At 43.1% G+C, this 19,106-nt stretch overlaps 2 protein-coding genes across 2 annotated transcripts; both read left to right on the plus strand.

Annotated features, from left to right (window-relative positions):
- The first annotated feature begins 3,046 nt into the window (after positions 1-3,046).
- efhd2 (EF-hand domain family, member D2) lies at positions 3,047-9,847 on the plus strand. The gene is made up of 5 exons (XM_079239834.1): positions 3,047-3,184; positions 3,275-3,572; positions 5,651-5,798; positions 5,871-6,005; positions 7,075-9,847. Exons 2-5 carry the CDS (start codon positions 3,289-3,291, stop codon positions 7,204-7,206), a joined length of 699 nt encoding a protein of 232 aa, XP_079095960.1. The 5' UTR covers positions 3,047-3,184; positions 3,275-3,288; the 3' UTR covers positions 7,207-9,847.
- A 2,913-nt stretch (positions 9,848-12,760) lies between these two features.
- Positions 12,761-18,471, plus strand: LOC306754583 (actin-associated protein FAM107A; the record flags this gene model as incomplete). The annotated part of the gene is made up of 4 exons (XM_079238601.1): positions 12,761-12,809; positions 15,196-15,298; positions 18,016-18,157; positions 18,343-18,471. 4 exons carry the CDS (start codon positions 12,761-12,763, stop codon positions 18,469-18,471), a joined length of 423 nt encoding a protein of 140 aa, XP_079094727.1.
- Between the last annotated feature and the right edge of the window lie 635 nt (positions 18,472-19,106).

Here is a 19,106-nt window from a genome sequence, read left to right on the forward strand (position 1 = left end):
CTTGAGCGCTTAGAGATGGTATTCTCTCGTTCGAAATGCCATAACCTCAAACTTGCACCAAAAAAGTGCCACTTCCTGCAAAGAACCGTGAAGTTTCTTGGGCATGTCATTTCTGGGTCAGGTGTGCAGACAGACCCTGGAAAGGTTGAAGCTATCACCCAAGTCAGGGTTACTGATCTGATGGACAGCGACGGTGTCATCCCTTCACGGAAGAAGCTTCGGTCATTCTTAGGGATGGTGCTGTACTATCAGCATTTCATTAAGGACTGTTCTGCTAAAGCCAGGCCCCTATTTAAGCTACTTTCAGAACAGAAGGGTGGGGGAAAATCTCGTTGCAGAAGGATGCCTGAGAAGAAGCGCTTAAGTCAAGTGAGACTCTCGGCACATGACTGGACATCTGAGTGTCAGGATGCTTTTAACACCCTGAAAAACAATTTATCCCATAGTGTCACTCTGGCTCATCCTGATTTTGAGAAACCCTTCATTCTTGCTGTAGACGCCTCATTTGATGGAATTGGGGCTGTTCTGTCTCAGCTACAACCTGGCAAAGCGGTTGCCAGACCTGTCGCATTCGCGAGCAAAACCCTGTCAAAATCCCAGTTGAACTACCCGGCTCACAGGCTTGAATTCCTCGCTCTAAAGTGGGCCATCTGCGACAAGTTCTCCCATTGGCTAAAAGGAAGACATTTCACTGCTTGGTCAGATAACAATCCTTTGACCTACATTCTAACGAAGCCTAAGTTGGATGCCTGTGAACAGAGGTGGGTGGCAAAGCTGGCAGCATATGACTTTGACCTGAAATATGTCCCAGGCTGCAAGAACATTGTTGCAGATGCTCTAAGCCGCGAACCATTTGTTAAGTCCAGTATAGGTCATCGTCTGCTAAAGGAACCCTACCTGTCTTTGTTGGATGAGGTCAATGGAGTTGTCACTGGAACAGTGCAAGATGCCTTTCGCCTGACTGTCAACTGCCAGTCTGTTCGAACTGTCTGTGATTCCACGGTTGAAGATCTTAATCCAGCACAGGATACCTGTCCACCGACTGGGGGCAACGTCAGTGCTGAGGATGTGTCGGCCATTTTAGATGCTCACTGTACTGATGGTGTCTCCCTCCTGTCCGGTGTGAGCCCATCTTCACTGCAGTTACCTGAGGAAGATCCGTCAACTGTTATTCCACGTAGCCGGTTGCAGAACCTGCAGCAGCAAGATGCTACTGTTAGCAGAGCACTTTTCTATGTTCTACGATGTAAGAAGCCAAATGCACATGAAAGAGCTGCTGAGTCGAGCTGTGTACTCCGGCTTTTGAAGCACTGGGAGAGGCTGAGGGTGCGAGATGGGATTCTGTACAGAGTGAAGAGAGACAATTGTTTAAAGAGAAAGTTCTACCAGATTGTTGTACCTGAGTCACTGAAACATCAAGTTCTGCAGGGTGTCCATGACGCAGCCGGTCACCAGGGCCGTTCAAGGACCCTCTCCCTGGCCAGCGAGAGATTCTTTTGGACAGGCATGTGAAAAGACATTGTGGCACATGTAAAGCACTGCCAGAGATGCATCGTGGGTAAAACACCTGAACCAGATGCAAGAGCCCCCCTTGAAAACATTCGCACCTCAGCTCCTATGGAGCTGGTCTGCATTGATTTTTGGACAGCAGAGTCTGGTGATGGAAAGTCCACTGATGTCCTAGTGGTAACAGACCATTTCTCTAAACTAGCCCTTGCTTTTCCTTGTAGAAACCAATCTGCAAAGCAAGTTGCCCGCTGCTTATGGGACAAGTTTTTCTGCATCTATGGGTTCCCAAGACGTATCCATTCCGATCAGGGGGCTAATTTCGAGAGCAAGCTTATCAAAGACCTTCTTGAGATGGCAGGGGTGCAAAAATCCCACACGACCCCATATCACCCCATGGGAAATGGAATTGCAGAAAGATTCAACAGAACTCTTGGTGGCAGGATAAGAACTCTCCCTCCTAAGTTCAAGTATAAGTGGCCGCAGATGCTCCAGCAGTTGACTTTCTGTTACAACTGCACAGTGCATGAAACAACAGGCTTTGCACCATTCTACTTGATGTTTGGGCGGACGCCACGCTTACCCATTGACATCATGTTCCATCATGTCCTGGAGAATGACAGCATTGTCAGCCATCATGAGTTTGCAAGCCATCTGCGGAGGGATCTTTCTGAGGCTGCGGAAATTGCTTGGCGGCACGCCAGTCGTGAGCAAAATCGCCATGCTGAAATCTACAATCGCAAAGTCAAGGGGTCGCCATTGATGGTGGGCGATAGAGTGTTGCTTGCTAATCGTGGTGAGAAAGGCAAGAGAAAGATTTCAGACCGATGGGACTCAACACCTTATGACGTGGTGTCTGTGAAACCAGAAATAAATGTGTACAGGATCCGAGCTGCTGCTGCAGGGCGGGAAAAGGTTGTGCACAGAAATATGCTGTTGCCTGTCTACTTTCTGTCGTTCCCTGAGCCAACTGGCTTTGGAGCAGATCCTGGTGGGTCACAGTCAGCCGTGCCATGCGGGGGCGATCGATGTTCCATGGTGGATGATCAAGTGGATGCTCAGTCACGCACTGTAAATTGGCTCATGCAATCCCCAGACCAGGTCGGAGTTGAGGATGGGACTGTTTCAGATAGTAGTGACCTGTACAGCACCTCACTTGCTGTGACTGTAGGTCAGTCAGAAGAGCCACTACATTGTGATAGTAATGACCTTGAGCACCTCACATCACCTGGTACTGATGCACAGAATTTATGTATATATATATATATATATATATATATATATATATATATATATATATATATATATATATATATATGTATATATATATATATATATATATTTGGCTCCTAAATTTTGTTTTTATCATTTTGGTTTTTATTTTATTGTTTTGTTTTTATTGTTTTGTTTTGTAAATTGTTGCAATGTCATTAACTGTGAACTGTAAGACATATTGTGAGTTGAAATAAAGCATAAAAAATAAAAATAAAAAAAGACTTGACATCTACACGTGGTCACGTCTGCCATTTTAAAAGGTGTGGTGGAGGTTTGTGTAGGAAGAGAAGAAGAAGAAGAAACAGAAGAAGAAGAAGAAGAAGAAGCTGACCAGCTTACTCCAACAGGCGGAAGGATCTGTGAGGTGAACCTCCGCCGTCTGGACACTAAAATAGAGCAACAGGTAGGTGAAACTGGGATGTTTTTCCCAAACTGGACTTGGAAGTGTCCGTACTGGTCGGTCGGATCTCTGACGTTACGTTGTGATTATCAGCCCTCCGTGTGAAAATGGCCACAGACGAGCTGTCGTCCAAGCTAAGCCGCCGGCTGCAGATCGAGGAGGGCGCGGAGGAGCCGGTTGCGTTGGACCGGGAACCGCAGGGCGACGCGGAGGACAAGCCGGCCGCGGCGAGCGCTGACGCGGAGCTGGGAGCGCTGCTGGTTCGCCGCGGGGAGCTGAACGACGGGCAGGGCGAGCACGTCCAGCCCAGCCTTAAAGTCTTCAACCCGTACACGGAGTTTAAAGAGTTTTCCAGAAAACAGATCAAAGACATGGAGAAGATGTTTAAAATGTAAGAAAGAAGCGGTTTTATGCAGTTTTACATGCGGTCATTTTGGTTTAATTTCACTAAAAGGAGAAGGGGGATACGGAAGTAGGAAACAGTGGTTCCTTTCTTCTCCTGGCTTTAAACCAAATAAGGAGAAGAAAAGCCGAGGATCCGGGTTGGTCCGGGTCTGTTTCATGGTCAGATTTACAGGAAATAAAAATAAGATTGTTGATGCTAAATCCAACTAAACAACGAGCTACAGGAGAATAAGAGGAACATGTCCGTGTTTCTTAATGTAAATTCAGCCTGTTTTCCTGCTGCTCCGTTAAAATGAATGGTGGGAACTTCAACTCTTTCCCACGATTCGGTTCTTTCATCACTCGGTTCACCTAAAAGAGTCGACTCTTCCGGCTCCAAACAGTTTTGTTTTTTTTTTATTCTAGTTATTCCTAAAGTATTGTGTGTTTTAGACTTCATTATTCATGGAAGTTCAGTCCCAGTAACAGGATTCAGCATCGTCTTGCTGGAAAATGCAAAGTTTTACCTGGAAACATGCTGCACAATATGAGAGCCTCAGCTCTCATATTGTCATCAGCTTCTCAGTGTAACCTTGTGATGTGGTCCTCCAGCTGGTCAACAGAGGTTTTCCAGCGTTTCTATCTGTCCAGGAGGTTTACAGTCCAGACACAACATGTAGTGTTTATTCAGACACTCTAGATGGTAAATCCACCATTATTTATCATATCTTCATCACCATCACTACCATGTTGCTAAGAGACCTCTATTTCCACCTGGACATGATGATGAAGACACTTCCTGTCAGACTTTCCACCAATCAGAGAGCTTAAACTGACGGTAACGTCCAATCAGGAGCAGCAAAAGATCAACAAGTGATGAGAAAAGCAGGAACATAATGATCCTCTATGGCTGGAATAAAGCCAAGAAGACGTTTGGGATGCAGCTGAGGTGGAGGTGCTGCAGTGAGGATAGCAGGTAGATAATAGCAGGAAGACGTTGAAATTAAGACAAAGCATCTTATTTAGCTTTAAATGAACATTTTAGTTGTATATTTTACCGTTTTAAGTTTATTTATGTCACATTTTTGCAACAGCAGCTGCCTGAACTGCTGAACAAAAAAAAAAGAAACCAGCAAGAAAGGGTTCACAGTTTATAATTAATCACCGCTCAGTAAAAAATAAATCAAATCTGTAATATAAAAACTAGAATAAAAGTAAAGTACCTTTTAACTACTTTTGCTGCTACAATTTTTTCCTGTAATTTCCTTTTTATTTTTCCTCTAAATCTTAAAATTTCTGGAGAAAAAGTTTAAAAAAAACACTGAAGCTTGAAGTTATGTTGAATAATTCTGATATTTAGAGCAGCCAGACATCTTTAGTTCACCTTCCCTTCCATTATGGTGAATTTATTTACTTATCTTTATGGTTTTTGTTCGGGTTATTTCCTGTTTTAGTCCTGGTTGAACTGGTTTAAGCTCCCAGTTCTCCGTACATGCAGCGACTGCATGTTCATTTATTTTCTGTTTTGATTATTTTCCTGCTTTCACTCCCAGTTTGCTCTCTCTGTTTTGTTCATACGTGTTGATAAGCTTCTCTGTTGGCAGGTTCTTGACACGCCGGTGATCTACATGGTAACAATCTTAAGCAATTGCATGTGTGTGACGAGCTGCAAACATGTCTGAGCAGCTGCAAACATGTCTGCATGCATGGCGATGGACGTGTCCAGCTGTCACTCATGCATCTGCTCAGACATTTCCTTCCTCTTGCAGCTGGACCAGTTGCTGCTGGTTTAGTCCTGGTAGTTGTGGAATTTGTTCATATGCGTTTGTTTTGAATTAAAACTGTGAAAAAGAAAGGAATCAGGTGTTTTTTAGGTTGCAGTGTCATAAAGTTTGCTGTGAGTGCTTTTAATTTGCATACATTGATTTTTATGTGAAACATTTTTGCTGCTTTCTGCATTAAAACTCTCCAGATGTTTCCCTCCAACACAACCCGGTGGACACATCCAGGAGACAAAGCAGCCGTCTGGGGTCTCAGAGCTGCTCGGATCGGATCGTTCCAAACTTTTTCTCTGATGTTTTGAAGGTACGACACTGGAAGAGACAACTACATCGACCTGATGGAGCTGAAGCTGATGATGGAGAAGCTTGGAGCGCCGCAGACACACATCGGCCTGAAAAACATGATCAAGGAGGTGGACGAGGACCTGGACAACAAGCTCAGCTTCAGAGAGGTGGGAAGACGAGTGACGGGAAGTCGTTTCTCTCTCTGCGACCAGGTGTCACCTGTTTCCTGTCCTCCACAGTTCCTGCTGATCTTCAGGAAGGCGGCGGCTGGAGATCTGGCAGAGGACAGCGGCCTCAGCGTCCTGGCACGTCTCTCTGAAATAGACGTCTCCACGGAAGGAGTCAAAGGAGCCAAGACCTTCTTCGAGGCTAAAGTGAGTTGATCCCAAACTTACTGCTGCAGGATTAGTGGTGCGGCAGTGAAAATGGTCCCCCTCATACTGCTCCCTGCTGCAGGTTTAGTGGTGCAGCAGTGAAAACGGTCCCCCTCCAACAGCTTTCTGCTGCAGGTTTAGTGGTGCAGCAGTGAAAACGGTCCCCCTCCAACAGCTTCCTGCTGCAGGTTTAGTGGTGCAGCAGTAAAAACGGTCCCCCTCCAACAGCTTCCTGCTGCAGGTTTAGTGGTGCAGCAGTAAAAACGGTCCCCCTCCAACAGCTTCCTGCTGCAGGTTTAGTGGTGCAGCAGTAAAAACGGTCCCCCTCCAACAGCTTCCTGCTGCAGGTTTAGTGGTGCAGCAGTGAAAACAGTTCGTCCTTCACCAGTTTCTTGCGGGTACAAAAATAAAAATAAAAAAAGTGGCAACAAATAGCAAAAATCACAACAAAATTATAAATCTACATAATTTTGAAGTAACTTTTTTTTTTTTTAATCTATTTTTCTTGTTTGATTGGAAATTGTAGTGTAGCTTTTTTCTTTTTATATGTATCCACATCCCTGTTTTATTATTTTCATTAATTTTAAAACCTAATCATAGAAATAAAAGTCCTTCCGACTTGACAAGAAATTTTGTAGAAATTCTCCAAATGTATAAGTTACCTTTTTCATGAAGTTGTGTGACATTAGTTGCTGTAAATGAGTTGTATTTAGTTAGGCAAAAGAAGACGTTTTGGATTGTAAAGGCTGCAGGCCGCTGACCTTGACATGTATAGATGAAACAAAAGGGGTCCCAGGATTGATCCTTGGGGAACCCCGCAGGTCTCAACCATCTGGTCTGAGACAAAGTTACCAAGTTTAACAAGTTTAACACAGAAATGAGATGTAAAAACCTTTGAAGAGTTAGACGAACCTGTTTTTGTCCAGGCGCCTTCACAGGACTGTCGAAAGCAAAGCGGGCGGGACGAGATTTTCCTGTTCATCAACGCAGACATGCTGGCTGGAACCAGCTCTAGTCCAGTCCAGCTGACGTGTCCTCACCTAACCAGCTGTGCTTTCATGTCGGACAGGTCCAGGCCATCAGCGAGTCCAACCGGTTTGAGGCGGAGATCCGTCAGGAGCAGGAAGCCAAGAAGAAGCAAGCCGAGGAGCAGAAACAAAGACGAGCAGCTTTCAAAGAGCTGCAGTCGGCCTTCAAGTAGCCTCTTCTGTCTTCACTCCGTGTGCTCTACAAAAGCTGTCGATCTTATCGACCTGTTCGCTCCAGATTTAAGTCCAACATATTTTGGTCTCTGGTCCAAATCCCATCTAAGCCTGAGTCATTTAGCTGCTAGCTTTAGCGACCTGGACGTGCCAACTGTCCCTGATTTTTACAGAAAATTTTCCACCGCTTCACTTTTTTCTCCTTCGTATGAATTATTCTTGCAAATTTCAAGCTTTAATATTAAATCAGTATTACTTAGCTCACCACGCGGTTCGTCCTTTCATGTTTATCTCTGTGTTAATGCCAGAAGAAGAAGAGTAACTCTTCTTCTTCCTCACAGACTGATCAAATCCTCGAACCTAAACGACACAATGAACCGTAGTGTTTCTGGTAGTTACAAATCCAGCTCACACTGGAGCTGGTTTTGTATTTCAATCAGGTACAGAAACACGATTTAGCCAAGAAATTTGCTCAGTTTGCACCGACTTGGTTATTCACATGTTGTTTTTTTGTTTATTTTTAAACCGCGACTAATCAGGTCAGTTTTAATTGTTAGAAATTAAACCTGATGACGGCTTGATGGACAATCAGATGAGTTATTCATGTAATCTTGACTGAAAATACTAATATTTTCATGCATACGTGTGGTGTTCAAACAAATAGGATAAGATGTGAGGAAGGTGGATCCCTCTTAAATCCTCTAATCTGCATTTCAAAGTGTCCTTTGAGAAGACCGAACCCCAACCTGCGAGGGGTTGAATGTGTCATAAAGTCCGTCTGCAGCTCTGAAAACGTACGAAAGAGAAGTCATGTTTTTAAAAGGGAACAACCACTTATTTCCTATTTTTTACTTTAAATAAGGGAACATATTAAACAGCTTATTTGTATATGAGGAAATATAAAATATAACAGATTTTTAATAGACTTTGATAACGTCATAGCACTGTAGTGAAAATACTATATTTTGTTTTAATCTGCTGTCCAGATTTAGGAGCAGCTGAGTGATAAACTGTGTGAAAAGTGAAAGACTTGTTGATTTTGTGTGCTAAACATCGTATATGCATCATGCAGACCATTCTCAGCTTTCGTCACAGATCACGTGACTTGCGTGTTGCAGTTGGTAGCGATGCACCGCTATAAAGCAAAAACACCAGAAGAAGAAAACCACTGTTTCTGCTGTTTTTAACTCGTTGGAGGACTTTAGTCTGGCAGTTTCTTCTTCTCTGGTTTGTTCCTCGATCTGCTGGTGTGGCAGCTGGACAACTCCACAGTGGCCTGGTGGCTTCTGGTGGTATTCCTCCATTTTCTGCGTCAAGTGACGGCTAGCGAAGCCTGTTGACAACGGATAACCATGCAGGAGGCTGAGGAAACGGTCCATGTTCTGCGTTGATCTTAAATCGGCTTTCAGTGAGAACTTTGTTGGCGTTTAGCAACAAATTTCACTGAGAAACTTCAGATTTTTTTGTTAATCTGTCTGCGATGACGTTAGTTGGATATTTGACCAATCCGAGTTGTAAATGCAGACGTGGAGACGACAGTTTCAGCATTTATGAAAATTAACTTTTGTTCTTTGAGGTGTCAAACAGTCTTAAGATAGGAGTTTTCTCAGTAACGATGACACGTTAGCGTTTTCTGCATCTACTGTTTACTTAACCTGCCTTTCACACAAAGAGGAAACACTTTGGGGGGACTTCCCACAGCTGGAGGTTCGATTCCCATCCTTCCACCAGACGTTCACTTGGAAGCTTTTAATTCTGCTGCTGTCAAACTTCCCGCTCATTATAAATGTGTTGGGAAGCTAAACCTGCTAGCTAAATCGCCATTAGATGCAGTTTTTAGAGGTTTGTAAAGCAAGATTTTGGTAAATCGTGCTGCAGGTCTTGATCACCAACAAGCCGTCTGAACTGGTTGGGAAGGTGTGACGTTAGCTAGCGTGTTGGGAAATGGTGATCAGCTAAAGCAACGGCAGCTAGCTTTTTACCCCCCCAACATGACGGCGTGACAACGTGACGTCCCTGAGAATGGTCTGTAAACATCATAAGACAAGCACAGCGTCATGTTTTATCATGTTTTAAAGATGTACATAATAAGGCTGTAAATTATAAGTTTGAGCTCAAGACTATCGAAAAGCAGGATAACGATACGATGTTGGATTCAGGAGCCAGCGATCAATAAGAGGTGATCAATTATCAAACCGTTTTCATTCCTAAAAAGTTTCTAAAGTGTGTTTTGCAGATGTCTACTTCATCAGTGTTTTGCATTTGTATTGACACTTTTGGGTTTGTTTTTTTAACTCGATGCATTGATCAATTACCTTCCTCGTACGTATTAACATGTTGTCACTTTTATATGCTCTTCAGGGTCTCCACCGTCACGTAAATCAGATTTTATATTAAAATTCTTCTCAGGACAGATTTCTTCCTGTTAAATGTTAGAAGCAACTTTTAAAATGTGTCTGATGTCACATAAGCGCTTGCTCTACTGAAACTGCTGCAAGCACTACTGTCCACGTATGCAAGCGCATTGTGAGTGAAATGTTAATAAAATCATTCATTAAAAACATGAATCATAAGTTTTAATTTAATAATCAGTTTGGGAAACGTCTGATTTATGATAAATTACTTTTGACCATTTTAGTTTTACAGACATTTTGCTTCATTTTAGGGTTAAAAAAACAAAACAACCTGATGCTTCTGCCCCCTGGTGGACGCCTTATGCACTACAATAAGTTTTACGTATCACACAGTGAACTGTAAATATATTTGCTTCAATTATTTATCACCATAAATGTTTTCTGGCTGAATCTAGAAAGGACCGCTACCTGGATCTTTACCAGGACCTCTACCTGGATCTTTACCAGGAATTCTAACTGCATCTTTACCTGCACCTCTACCAGAAACTTTACTTGGACTTTAACTAGTACCTCTACCAGGAATTATACCAGGACCTCTACCTGGACTTTTACAAAGACTTCTACCGGGAATTCTACCAGGAATTCTAGCAAGACTTCTACCAGAACCTCTACTTGGACTCTGACCAGGACTTTTACCTGCAGGAACGCATCTGACCAGCTTTGACTTCCAGCTGTTTCACACATAAATAATTGAGCAGTAAAGAATCATGACTTTACTTTTGCTTCTTATGGAGAGAAAATCGCTCATTTGATTAGTTTTTTGCTAAATTAAAGTGACATTTCCTACATTTTGACAAAGTACAATGGTTTGCAGGTGTTAGCATTGTATGGGGTTTATCCATAATTCTGGAAGGATCTCGTCTGCTGGACAACATTTTACCAGAATATATTGCCAGGTATCTGTGTTTCATGGTTTTCCTCTTGCTATGGAGGATTTTTCAAGCTTTCTGAAGCCTTTTTCCGTCTTTCTCATCATAAGTCCTTGTAAAACTGCACATTTCATACATTACTTCACACAGGCATTAAAATGGAACAGTATTAAAATTCTAGACTATACAGACCGACCTGTCTGTATCCATCCAGCATAAATGCACTTTTATTCATGGTGTTTTCCTCTTCTTCCAGCTAGCAGCTGGCTGTTGAAGCAGATCCTCAGACTGCTGCGTGGTCCAGAACCTGTTTAGACCAGATCCTGGACTCAACAAAACCTGTTTGGACCAGATCCTGGACTCAACGGAACCTGTTTAGACCAGATCCTGGACTCAACGGAACCTGTTTGGACCAGATCCTGGACTCAACGGAACCTGTTTGGACCAGATCCTGGACTCAACGGAACCTGTTTAGACCAGATCCTGGACTAAACGGAACCTGTTTAGACCAGATCCTGGACTCAACAAAACCTGTTTAGACCAGATCCTGGACTCAACGGAACCTGTTTGGACCAGATCCTGGACTAAACAAAGCCTGTTTAGACCAGATCCTGGACTAAATGGAACCTGTTTAGACCAGATCCTGGACTCAACGGAACCTGTTTGGACCAGATCCTGGACTAAACAAAGCCTGTTTAGACCAGATCCTGGACTCAACAAAACCTGTTTCGACCAGATCCTGGACTCAACGGAACCTGTTTGGACCAGATCCTGGACTAAACGGAACCTGTTTGGACCAGATCCTGGACTCAACAAAACCTGTTTAGACCAGATCCTGGACTCAACGGAACCTGTTTAGACCAGATCCTGGACTCAACGGAACCTGTTTAGACCAGATCCTGGACTCAACGGAACCTGTTTAGACCAGATCCTGGACTAAACAAAACCTGTTTCGACCAGATCCTGGACTAAACGGAACCTGTTTAGACCAGATCCTGGACTCAACAAAACCTGTTTAGACCAGATCCTGGACTCAACGGAACCTGTTTGGACCAGATCCTGGACTAAACGGAACCTGTTTGGACCAGATCCTGGACTAAACGGAACCTGTTTGGACCAGATCCTGGACTCAACAAAACCTGTTTAGACCAGATCCTGGACTCAACGGAACCTGTTTGGACCAGATCCTGGACTAAACAAAGCCTGTTTAGACCAGATCCTGGACTAAACGGAACCTGTTTAGACCAGATCCTGGACTCAACAAAACCTGTTTCGACCAGATCCTGGACTCAACGGAACCTGTTTAGACCAGATCCTGGACTAAACAAAACCTGTTTAGACCAGATCCTGGACTAAACGGAACCTGTTTCGACCAGATCCTGGACTCAACGGAACCTGTTTCGACCAGATCCTGGACTCAACGGAACCTGTTTCGACCAGATCCTGGACTCAACGGAACCTGTTTCGACCAGATCCTGGACTCAACAGAACTTGTTTCGACCAGATCCTGGACTCAACGGAACCTGTTTCGACCAGATCCTGGACTCAACGAAAACCTGTTTAGACCAGATCCTGGACTAAACAGGTTCTCCTGTTTTACGGCGTCTTTTTCTTTTGCAGCGTCGGCACATTATTGTTGCAGGTTGACGTGAAATCCATCGTTGTTTTTGCCACCTTGCCGGTTGGTTTTAGACCAATGTGGGTCCTCTGTGGCCGCTGTCCTGCAGGTTTTTGATGTGTCCCTGCTTTAACGCACCCAGTTTCCATTAAATGGATTCAACAGCCAATGAAGTTCTGCACAATGATTGATTCATTTGAGTCAGGAGTGTTGGAGCAGGGACACAGGACAGCGGCCCTGTTTTAAATGCTTGATTTGTTCGTGATGTGGCATCACTCTTGGTGCACGTAGACAAATATGTTGATATATCACTTCTGAAATATTCAGTTTTCTGTGGTTTATTCACATCATTCCATAAATTCTGTGCCGTTACTTTTAATGTCGCTGTAATCTGAATTGTTCCCATATTTTGCACCTTTACATGCGACACGCTGTTTACATAGTAATTCTACTGTAAATCCATTATTTCATGGGTCAAGACTTGTACATGACCAGCATTGACTGCCTGCAACAGAGAGGTAAAAACCCTGATTAGCACTGCAGGGCTTCGTCTTTGTTTCTGTGAATACAAGAGGCTGAACACTCAGGGCCACTTTCAGGCCTCTCAAATGACACGACTCTCAGTAGTATCACTGTCTTTCTGCTCCAAGCGATGGTTAATGTGTTCAGACCGCCGCTCATGAAGGACCAGCACAACGCAGGTAGGTAGAAAACCTGTTCCGCCGTTTATATTCAGTACAAAGAAGTAAAGGATTAATGTCTTTAGCTTTCAGCAGACTGCAGTTTACATGAAGTTTGCAGTTTAGCTTTAGAATTTAATTATGTTGTTACAACACCCATATTGGATATTTCTCCTTAAAGTTAAGAGACTAATTATGTCTTTAGAATTAAATAAAATCAAAGAGAAATTTGTTATTGGGATAAAAATTTAGAATTATTTAGAAATAAAATCATAATTTTGCACAATAATTACTTTGATAATAAATGGTGAATTTACTTAATATTTTTATTTTGAAGTATTTTTTTTTTCAGTGTCAAAAACTTCACATTAAAAAAGTAGAATTTTCTCTGTTTTTTTGTGAGGGGAGCTGAATTGTTGGCTTCCTCAGACTCTACTGACGTGTTGTTTAGCAAGACACCAACCCCCCCACGTTGCCTGAGATGCACTCGCCAGTGTGTAACTGTGCTGGTTTGAGAGTGCAGCATGAGCATGTTAGTCCATTTACTAATTTATTAAAGTACATTTATTTTTCTATTTTATTCGTTTTAAAGGGACTTAAAAATGAGCACTGGGTTAGCTTAGAAGCTAAGTTGCATTTGTTTTCACTAAAACTGCTCAAATGAAAAGAAAAAATCTGTGGAACACAGGATTAATTTTTAGTTTAATATATTAAACAAAAAAAAAGTATGGAAGCCAAAAGCAGCCACGTTGGAAAGTATTTCTTCAAATGTCTTGTTTAAGGAAGCAGAGAAGGGTCATGCTCAACTAAAATTCTTTTTGAACTGTTATCAAGAAATGACACATTAATTTTCTCGTTAATTTAATCAAACAATAAGATTTATTACTAAATCGCATGAGAGAAACTAATTTTTACATCATAAAGTCACAGCAGGTGGGTATCCCGGGACAAATTAACTTCTTATTGCATGAAGACGCGCTTCGTGATCTTGAGATTAAAGCATCCAAAATGCATAATTTCTGTCATTTCTCAGCTTCTGTACTAAACCACTGCGTTGTGTGAGAAACTGTGATGTTTTACTTTCATCTTTCTTTTACACCATGTTGGCTTCAAACACAGGACCGACCTACGGTTCAGTTCTGCGAACTACATTGACACGCCTGACAGAAAGTCTACGAAACGTGCAAAGACTGAGACTGCGGTTCTTTCGCTTCTCAACCAATCATCATAAATTTATTCAGATTTATTTGATATCAATTATACTTGTAGTTTTTAGCATCGATGTACTAATGAACTAATTTATATGACTACATGTAGAGATTTTTTAGAAAGCGTCCACCTTGAATCCTCAATCCTGCTGAAGCATCCAGTCCTGGTTTTATTTAGCCGTCGCTGTTTGCTGCATTACATTTCTGCTGTATTAAACATACATAATCCTTTGTTATTGCTTTCTGCCAGTAGTGTACTGGTCCCTTAAGAAGTGGGTATATTCTCAATTTTTTTGCCTTTTTTTTGTAAAAACTGAAAAAAGCAGCCCAGAAAAATGCTGTTCCAGAAAAAGTTACTCTGTTTAGTTCACCCCCAAAATCCATCAGTATATCACCTCATTGTCACATTTTCTGTTCTTTGGTTTCAGGGAGGAAGTTATGACATGACTAAACAAGTACTGGCACACAAACTGGTGGGAGACAGGCTTATAGACATATATCTGTATTATGTCTATGTTCCGGCTAAAGCTAACGTAGCTGATGGCTAGCTTCACCAGTGTAGCATCGCTAACCTTAGCTGAGCTGCTGGGCGACGTCGCTACATGTGTAGGGATGTTTGTAACTGTAAAAGCAGCATCACAGGGGGGCTAGGGGTGTGTTTACTAAATGCTGACTGAAAAATGAGTGTGTGTACTCTGTATACCTGCGTATACCCTGGACTACATCGCTGCTTTCTGCGTGAGAAAATGAGACATTTTTAGGCTCGTTTGGAAGTACTGAAAACCTCTCCGACTGTTTTCTGTTGCTCAAATCCACTGCGAGTCTTTTACGTGCCCTGCCACTCACTGATGGCATCAATTATGCATATCTGCTTTAGCAATCTGATGCCACACTGCTGGATCTCTGTCTGCTCTGCTCTCTGAAATCAGTATTTCCCCTGAAATCAGTCTTCTGACGTTGCCTCACCATGCGCTAACTGCCCCTCTTCCAGCCACCCACCATGCAGCAGGAGCTGGGGCTGCACGCCAAGTCACCAGGTTCGGCCATCCCACCTCCTCACCAGTCTTTTATCCCAACCATGTCGCCTTTATTCAGGCCTGAAATGGTTTGAAATGGTTTTTGGTTAAGTACCAAACAAAAGCTGCTTTTTAGCTTCTTTCCTTTCCTAAGTTTCATGTTTGTCTTTTTTTTCCTGACAGATAATGGAGTCAAAGCTGAAACGTCTGCAGGGGAGTTAAACCCCATTCGGGCCTCCAGGACTCACAACGAGCTTCACAAAGAACTGCTGCTGGCTCATAAGAAGTGCGTACTTTACAAACACAACAAATCCTCTGAAAATATAAAATGTTTTTTTTTACTACATTTTCTAAAAAAATTGCATAATGAAACAAGCTCAAAGTCCTTCATTCTGTTCACAGTGGCGCACAAAAAATACTCGCCAAGCCTGGAACATTCACTTTGTTTTGCATTTTAACCTCCAATTTCGGTGGTTTTCAGTGTTTTTTTTTTAATGTAAATGCAAAGAAATCTTTAATGAAACAAAATGTTTATTTAACCACTAGAAAAACTAATAGTAAGATTGACTAAAACCCTAATCTATTTAATCTGTTAGCAAGGGGGATACTTAAAAGTGGGAGCATGGAGGTACCCTCAGAAAAACAGTTGAATAAAAGCAATAAATTAAGAGATAAGTCAATAAAATCAACACTCAGTGTTAAATAAGCTCCTTTTCTACCAGTTAGTTTCAGAAGTCGTATAATGAGACGAAACAGGTCATTGACATATTAAGGTGGAATTTTACTCGTGCAGCATCTACAAACCGACTTGTCCTCGTTCCACCAGCACCTACTAAGCCCAACACTCCTCCTGGTGTTTCCGTCTGGATCTTACCGACGCCGAGTCGACGTATTTTTTGACCACCTACTTGGTTGTGGTTGTGAAGGTGCGGAGTGGAGCTGAAAATGAGACTTGTACAGTTTGCAGGCCGCGACTGGTCAGATGAGTCATAAGAGCAACTTTCGATGACCGCTTTGGGTCGTATCATCAGGCAGCAACCCGATGGCGTTCCCAGCCACCTTCTCTGCTTCTGTTAATGGAACCTCTTCCTGGTTACAATCCACAGACGGAGCAGCAGATAAAGCATCCCCTCCACGTCCTCTGTTGCTGTGCTCCATTGTCGCAAACAAATGACCTCACGGTACTTACGAGCTGCCTTTCTACAGCAACTCCGCCCACACTGAGGGCGCCTCGGTTGTTATGGCAACTATCAAAACCAGGTAGCGTGGTGGAAAGGGATAACAAGGAGACCAAAGGTAATCCTTAAGAGTATGAAAGCTGCCTATGTGACGATTTTATGGAAAACGGATTCTTTAGAGGAAAATCTCCTGAAAAGGCAAGTGGAGGACTCCCCAACCACAAGGAAGAAGGTCCGCCAGTCAGGGAGACTAAAACTTAACTGTTAAATCAGCAGTGAAACAAGATGTTAGATCTAATCTGGCTAAATCTGACGTATTGACAGAAATGTTTATTAATATGCTCCGCTGTTAAATAAATGAGATGCAAACCCAACACCTCCTCACCCATCAGCATCCCCACAGCGAAGCATGGTGGTGGTAGTATCATGCTGGGAATGGGAAACTGGTCAGAACTCAGGGACTGGTGGATGGAGATGCATGCAGGGAGATTCTAGAAGAGTCCATCATCTGTTATCTCTCTCCTCCCTCCTGCTCTGAAACACTTCTCATCAACTATACATGAGTGAGTTCCCTGCAAGCGTACACCGTCTCTCCATGTCCCTGCAGCCTTTCAGTCCACTGGCAGCATGAAGCGATGTAAGGTGATCCGAGTAAGAAGACGGCTGACAGGAGGACTGGCCTATCACCGCACTGTCAGTGAAAGCAACACAACTGCTTTACTGCCTTTGTTGCAGCTTAATCTGACCTGGCGGTGAATATTCACAGCTTCAGTCTACCTGAGATTATGGTTTCTATTCATTATGTCAACGAAGGCAGCTCATTTAGAAGATGTAGTCATCGTAACACCAACAGTAACGAACAGATCTTCAACAGCTCGTATATACATATATATATATATATATATATATATATATATATATATATATATATATATATATATATAAATTGTTAAGCCTTGAAACTGTAGAGGGAAACGATGCCACCTGGTGGATGATGGAAGAAGACCGTGCATGTGGCTTCTACATTTATTAACAGAAACATGGCTTCCACCTCTCTGTGGAGACGTTTCAGAACTTCTGGAACTCAGGTATGGGTTTGATTTCCGCACAAAGCTGAACTCTTGTTTATAAAGTCGTCGTTTCTACTCAGTCCAGGCGACTTTAAGCGACCCTGCTGCTCAGACTCAGACAAATTTTCCTGGAAAATTTAAAAAAAAAACAAAAAAAAAAACGCTCATCTGAGAAATATTTAAAGAGGCGTCCTCATGTCACACTTGTCCTGCAGAGGAAACCAGGTCTTCATCCAGGACATCACAAATACATGAGATGCCTCAACGACACTCAAAGCGAAGCATTTTATAGTTGGTCCAGCATTAATGTCCATAAATGGCCGATGTTAAGGCATCTGTCAGCTTGTTTTGTTGCTATGACAACAGTATCATGACATTAGGCCGTTGGAAATGCAGAGTTCAGGTCGGAAAGTTAATGATGCGCTGCTGTCGGGGTTGAATCGCTTCGGAGTTGGTTCATTAAGTTGTCTTTCCTTCCTGTCTGATCCTCAGAGACAAACAGCATCTGAAAGTGGAAGCGCTGATATCATCCCTTCCCAGACATCTAATCTCCTGTCTGACCATCGAGCTAAGGGGCTGACAAGCTGCGATGTCCAGTGCAGACAGGCTAGATGGGGGGCAGGGGTCTTATCAGCTACAAAGTGCCCTGGCGCCAATGCCAAGGTTCTCCACAGCTTTCTGAGCAGCGGCTCAACAGCTGGTTAAAGGATGGACTCGTTCATCCTCGCTAATTCCTTCCTCTTCTGTTGGTGAAGGGGTCTGGTGCTGAGCAGCAGGTCTGAACTTCAGCAGGTGCTGGAGAGGAGGAAAAGGGTGGCGAGCGGTCGGGAAGAGGACGGGCTGAGCAGGACTCCTTTAGAGGACATGTTGCTCCGGCGCCAGCAGAAACAGCTCCAGGTAAAGAAGCTTTTTATAAAAACTGAGCCAGACTTTATGTCATGATTTACACCCAACCTAATGCAAACAGGAGGAACATTGTTCTGGTTGCCGCTTGATGCAAAGACCAGGATCCTTCTGGTGATTATTAAGGTATGTAAGCATGAAAGTCCTCTGCAGTAAACGAGCTCCTTGTTGTGTTGTAGATGAAGAAGGAGGAAGATGAGGCTACGCGGGGTGAAGCCCAGCTGTTGGAGTTCTTCAGAGTCCGACAGAACCTGAGGAAAATCCATTCGGCGATTCCGGAGAAGGCTGCGAACTCCGCTGTAGATTAATCCGGACAACATGGAAAATGCCGGAAAAGCACATTTTCACGGATGCTGATGTGTGGAGAGAACTTAGACTCAATAATGGTTACACATCTGTAAACCATGTGGCCATTTCACCAGGGGCATGTCCAGCTGGGGGGCGGCCACCCCAGGTTCACCCCCCCCGACCCCCACAGTCTGAAACAATCGAGTTTAATCAAACATCAAATGTTAGATGGCGTCTTCATAAGGGGTGTGCCATCTTAGGTACCTCTTGACTCAATATGATTGCAATTAAGGATGTTATGTTTCGATTATTAAACAATTTCCAGGATTTTCATGCTTCTCTTTTCCTCATTGAGGGTTTTTTTGTCACTCCGTGGCTACTTTATGCTACATTCAGTATCCGTTAACTCAAATGACCAAACAAATCTCCATTATTTATGTGGAACCATAAGTGCAGCAGCTCTGTTTCCTTTTACATCAGAGGCCTTTAACTTGAAGGCTGCATCATGTGCATTTTTTCAAGTGTTTCCCATGATGATGGAGTGTGCATGAGGCCCAAAATGATTCGGTAGCCAGCAATGATCCATGAATTAGCCGCAATGTTTAAACTGCAGAATACAAATCATGTGAAAAAGTAGCAGCTTATAGCCTGAAAA

This window comes from Telmatherina bonti, assembly GCF_933228915.1.
Source record: "Telmatherina bonti genome assembly, chromosome: 4".
Classification (NCBI taxonomy): domain Eukaryota; kingdom Metazoa; phylum Chordata; class Actinopteri; order Atheriniformes; family Telmatherinidae; genus Telmatherina; species Telmatherina bonti.

Coding starts and splice junctions, on each gene's coding strand:
- efhd2 (XM_079239834.1), top strand. CDS start 3,289: ATGGCCACAGACGAGCTGTCGTCCAAGCTAAGCCGCCGGCTGCAGATC. Junction 3,573..5,650: donor ATGGAGAAGATGTTTAAAAT/GTAAGAAAGAAG, acceptor GATGTTTTGAAG/GTACGACACTGGAAGAGACA. Junction 6,006..7,074: donor AGACCTTCTTCGAGGCTAAA/GTGAGTTGATCC, acceptor CATGTCGGACAG/GTCCAGGCCATCAGCGAGTC.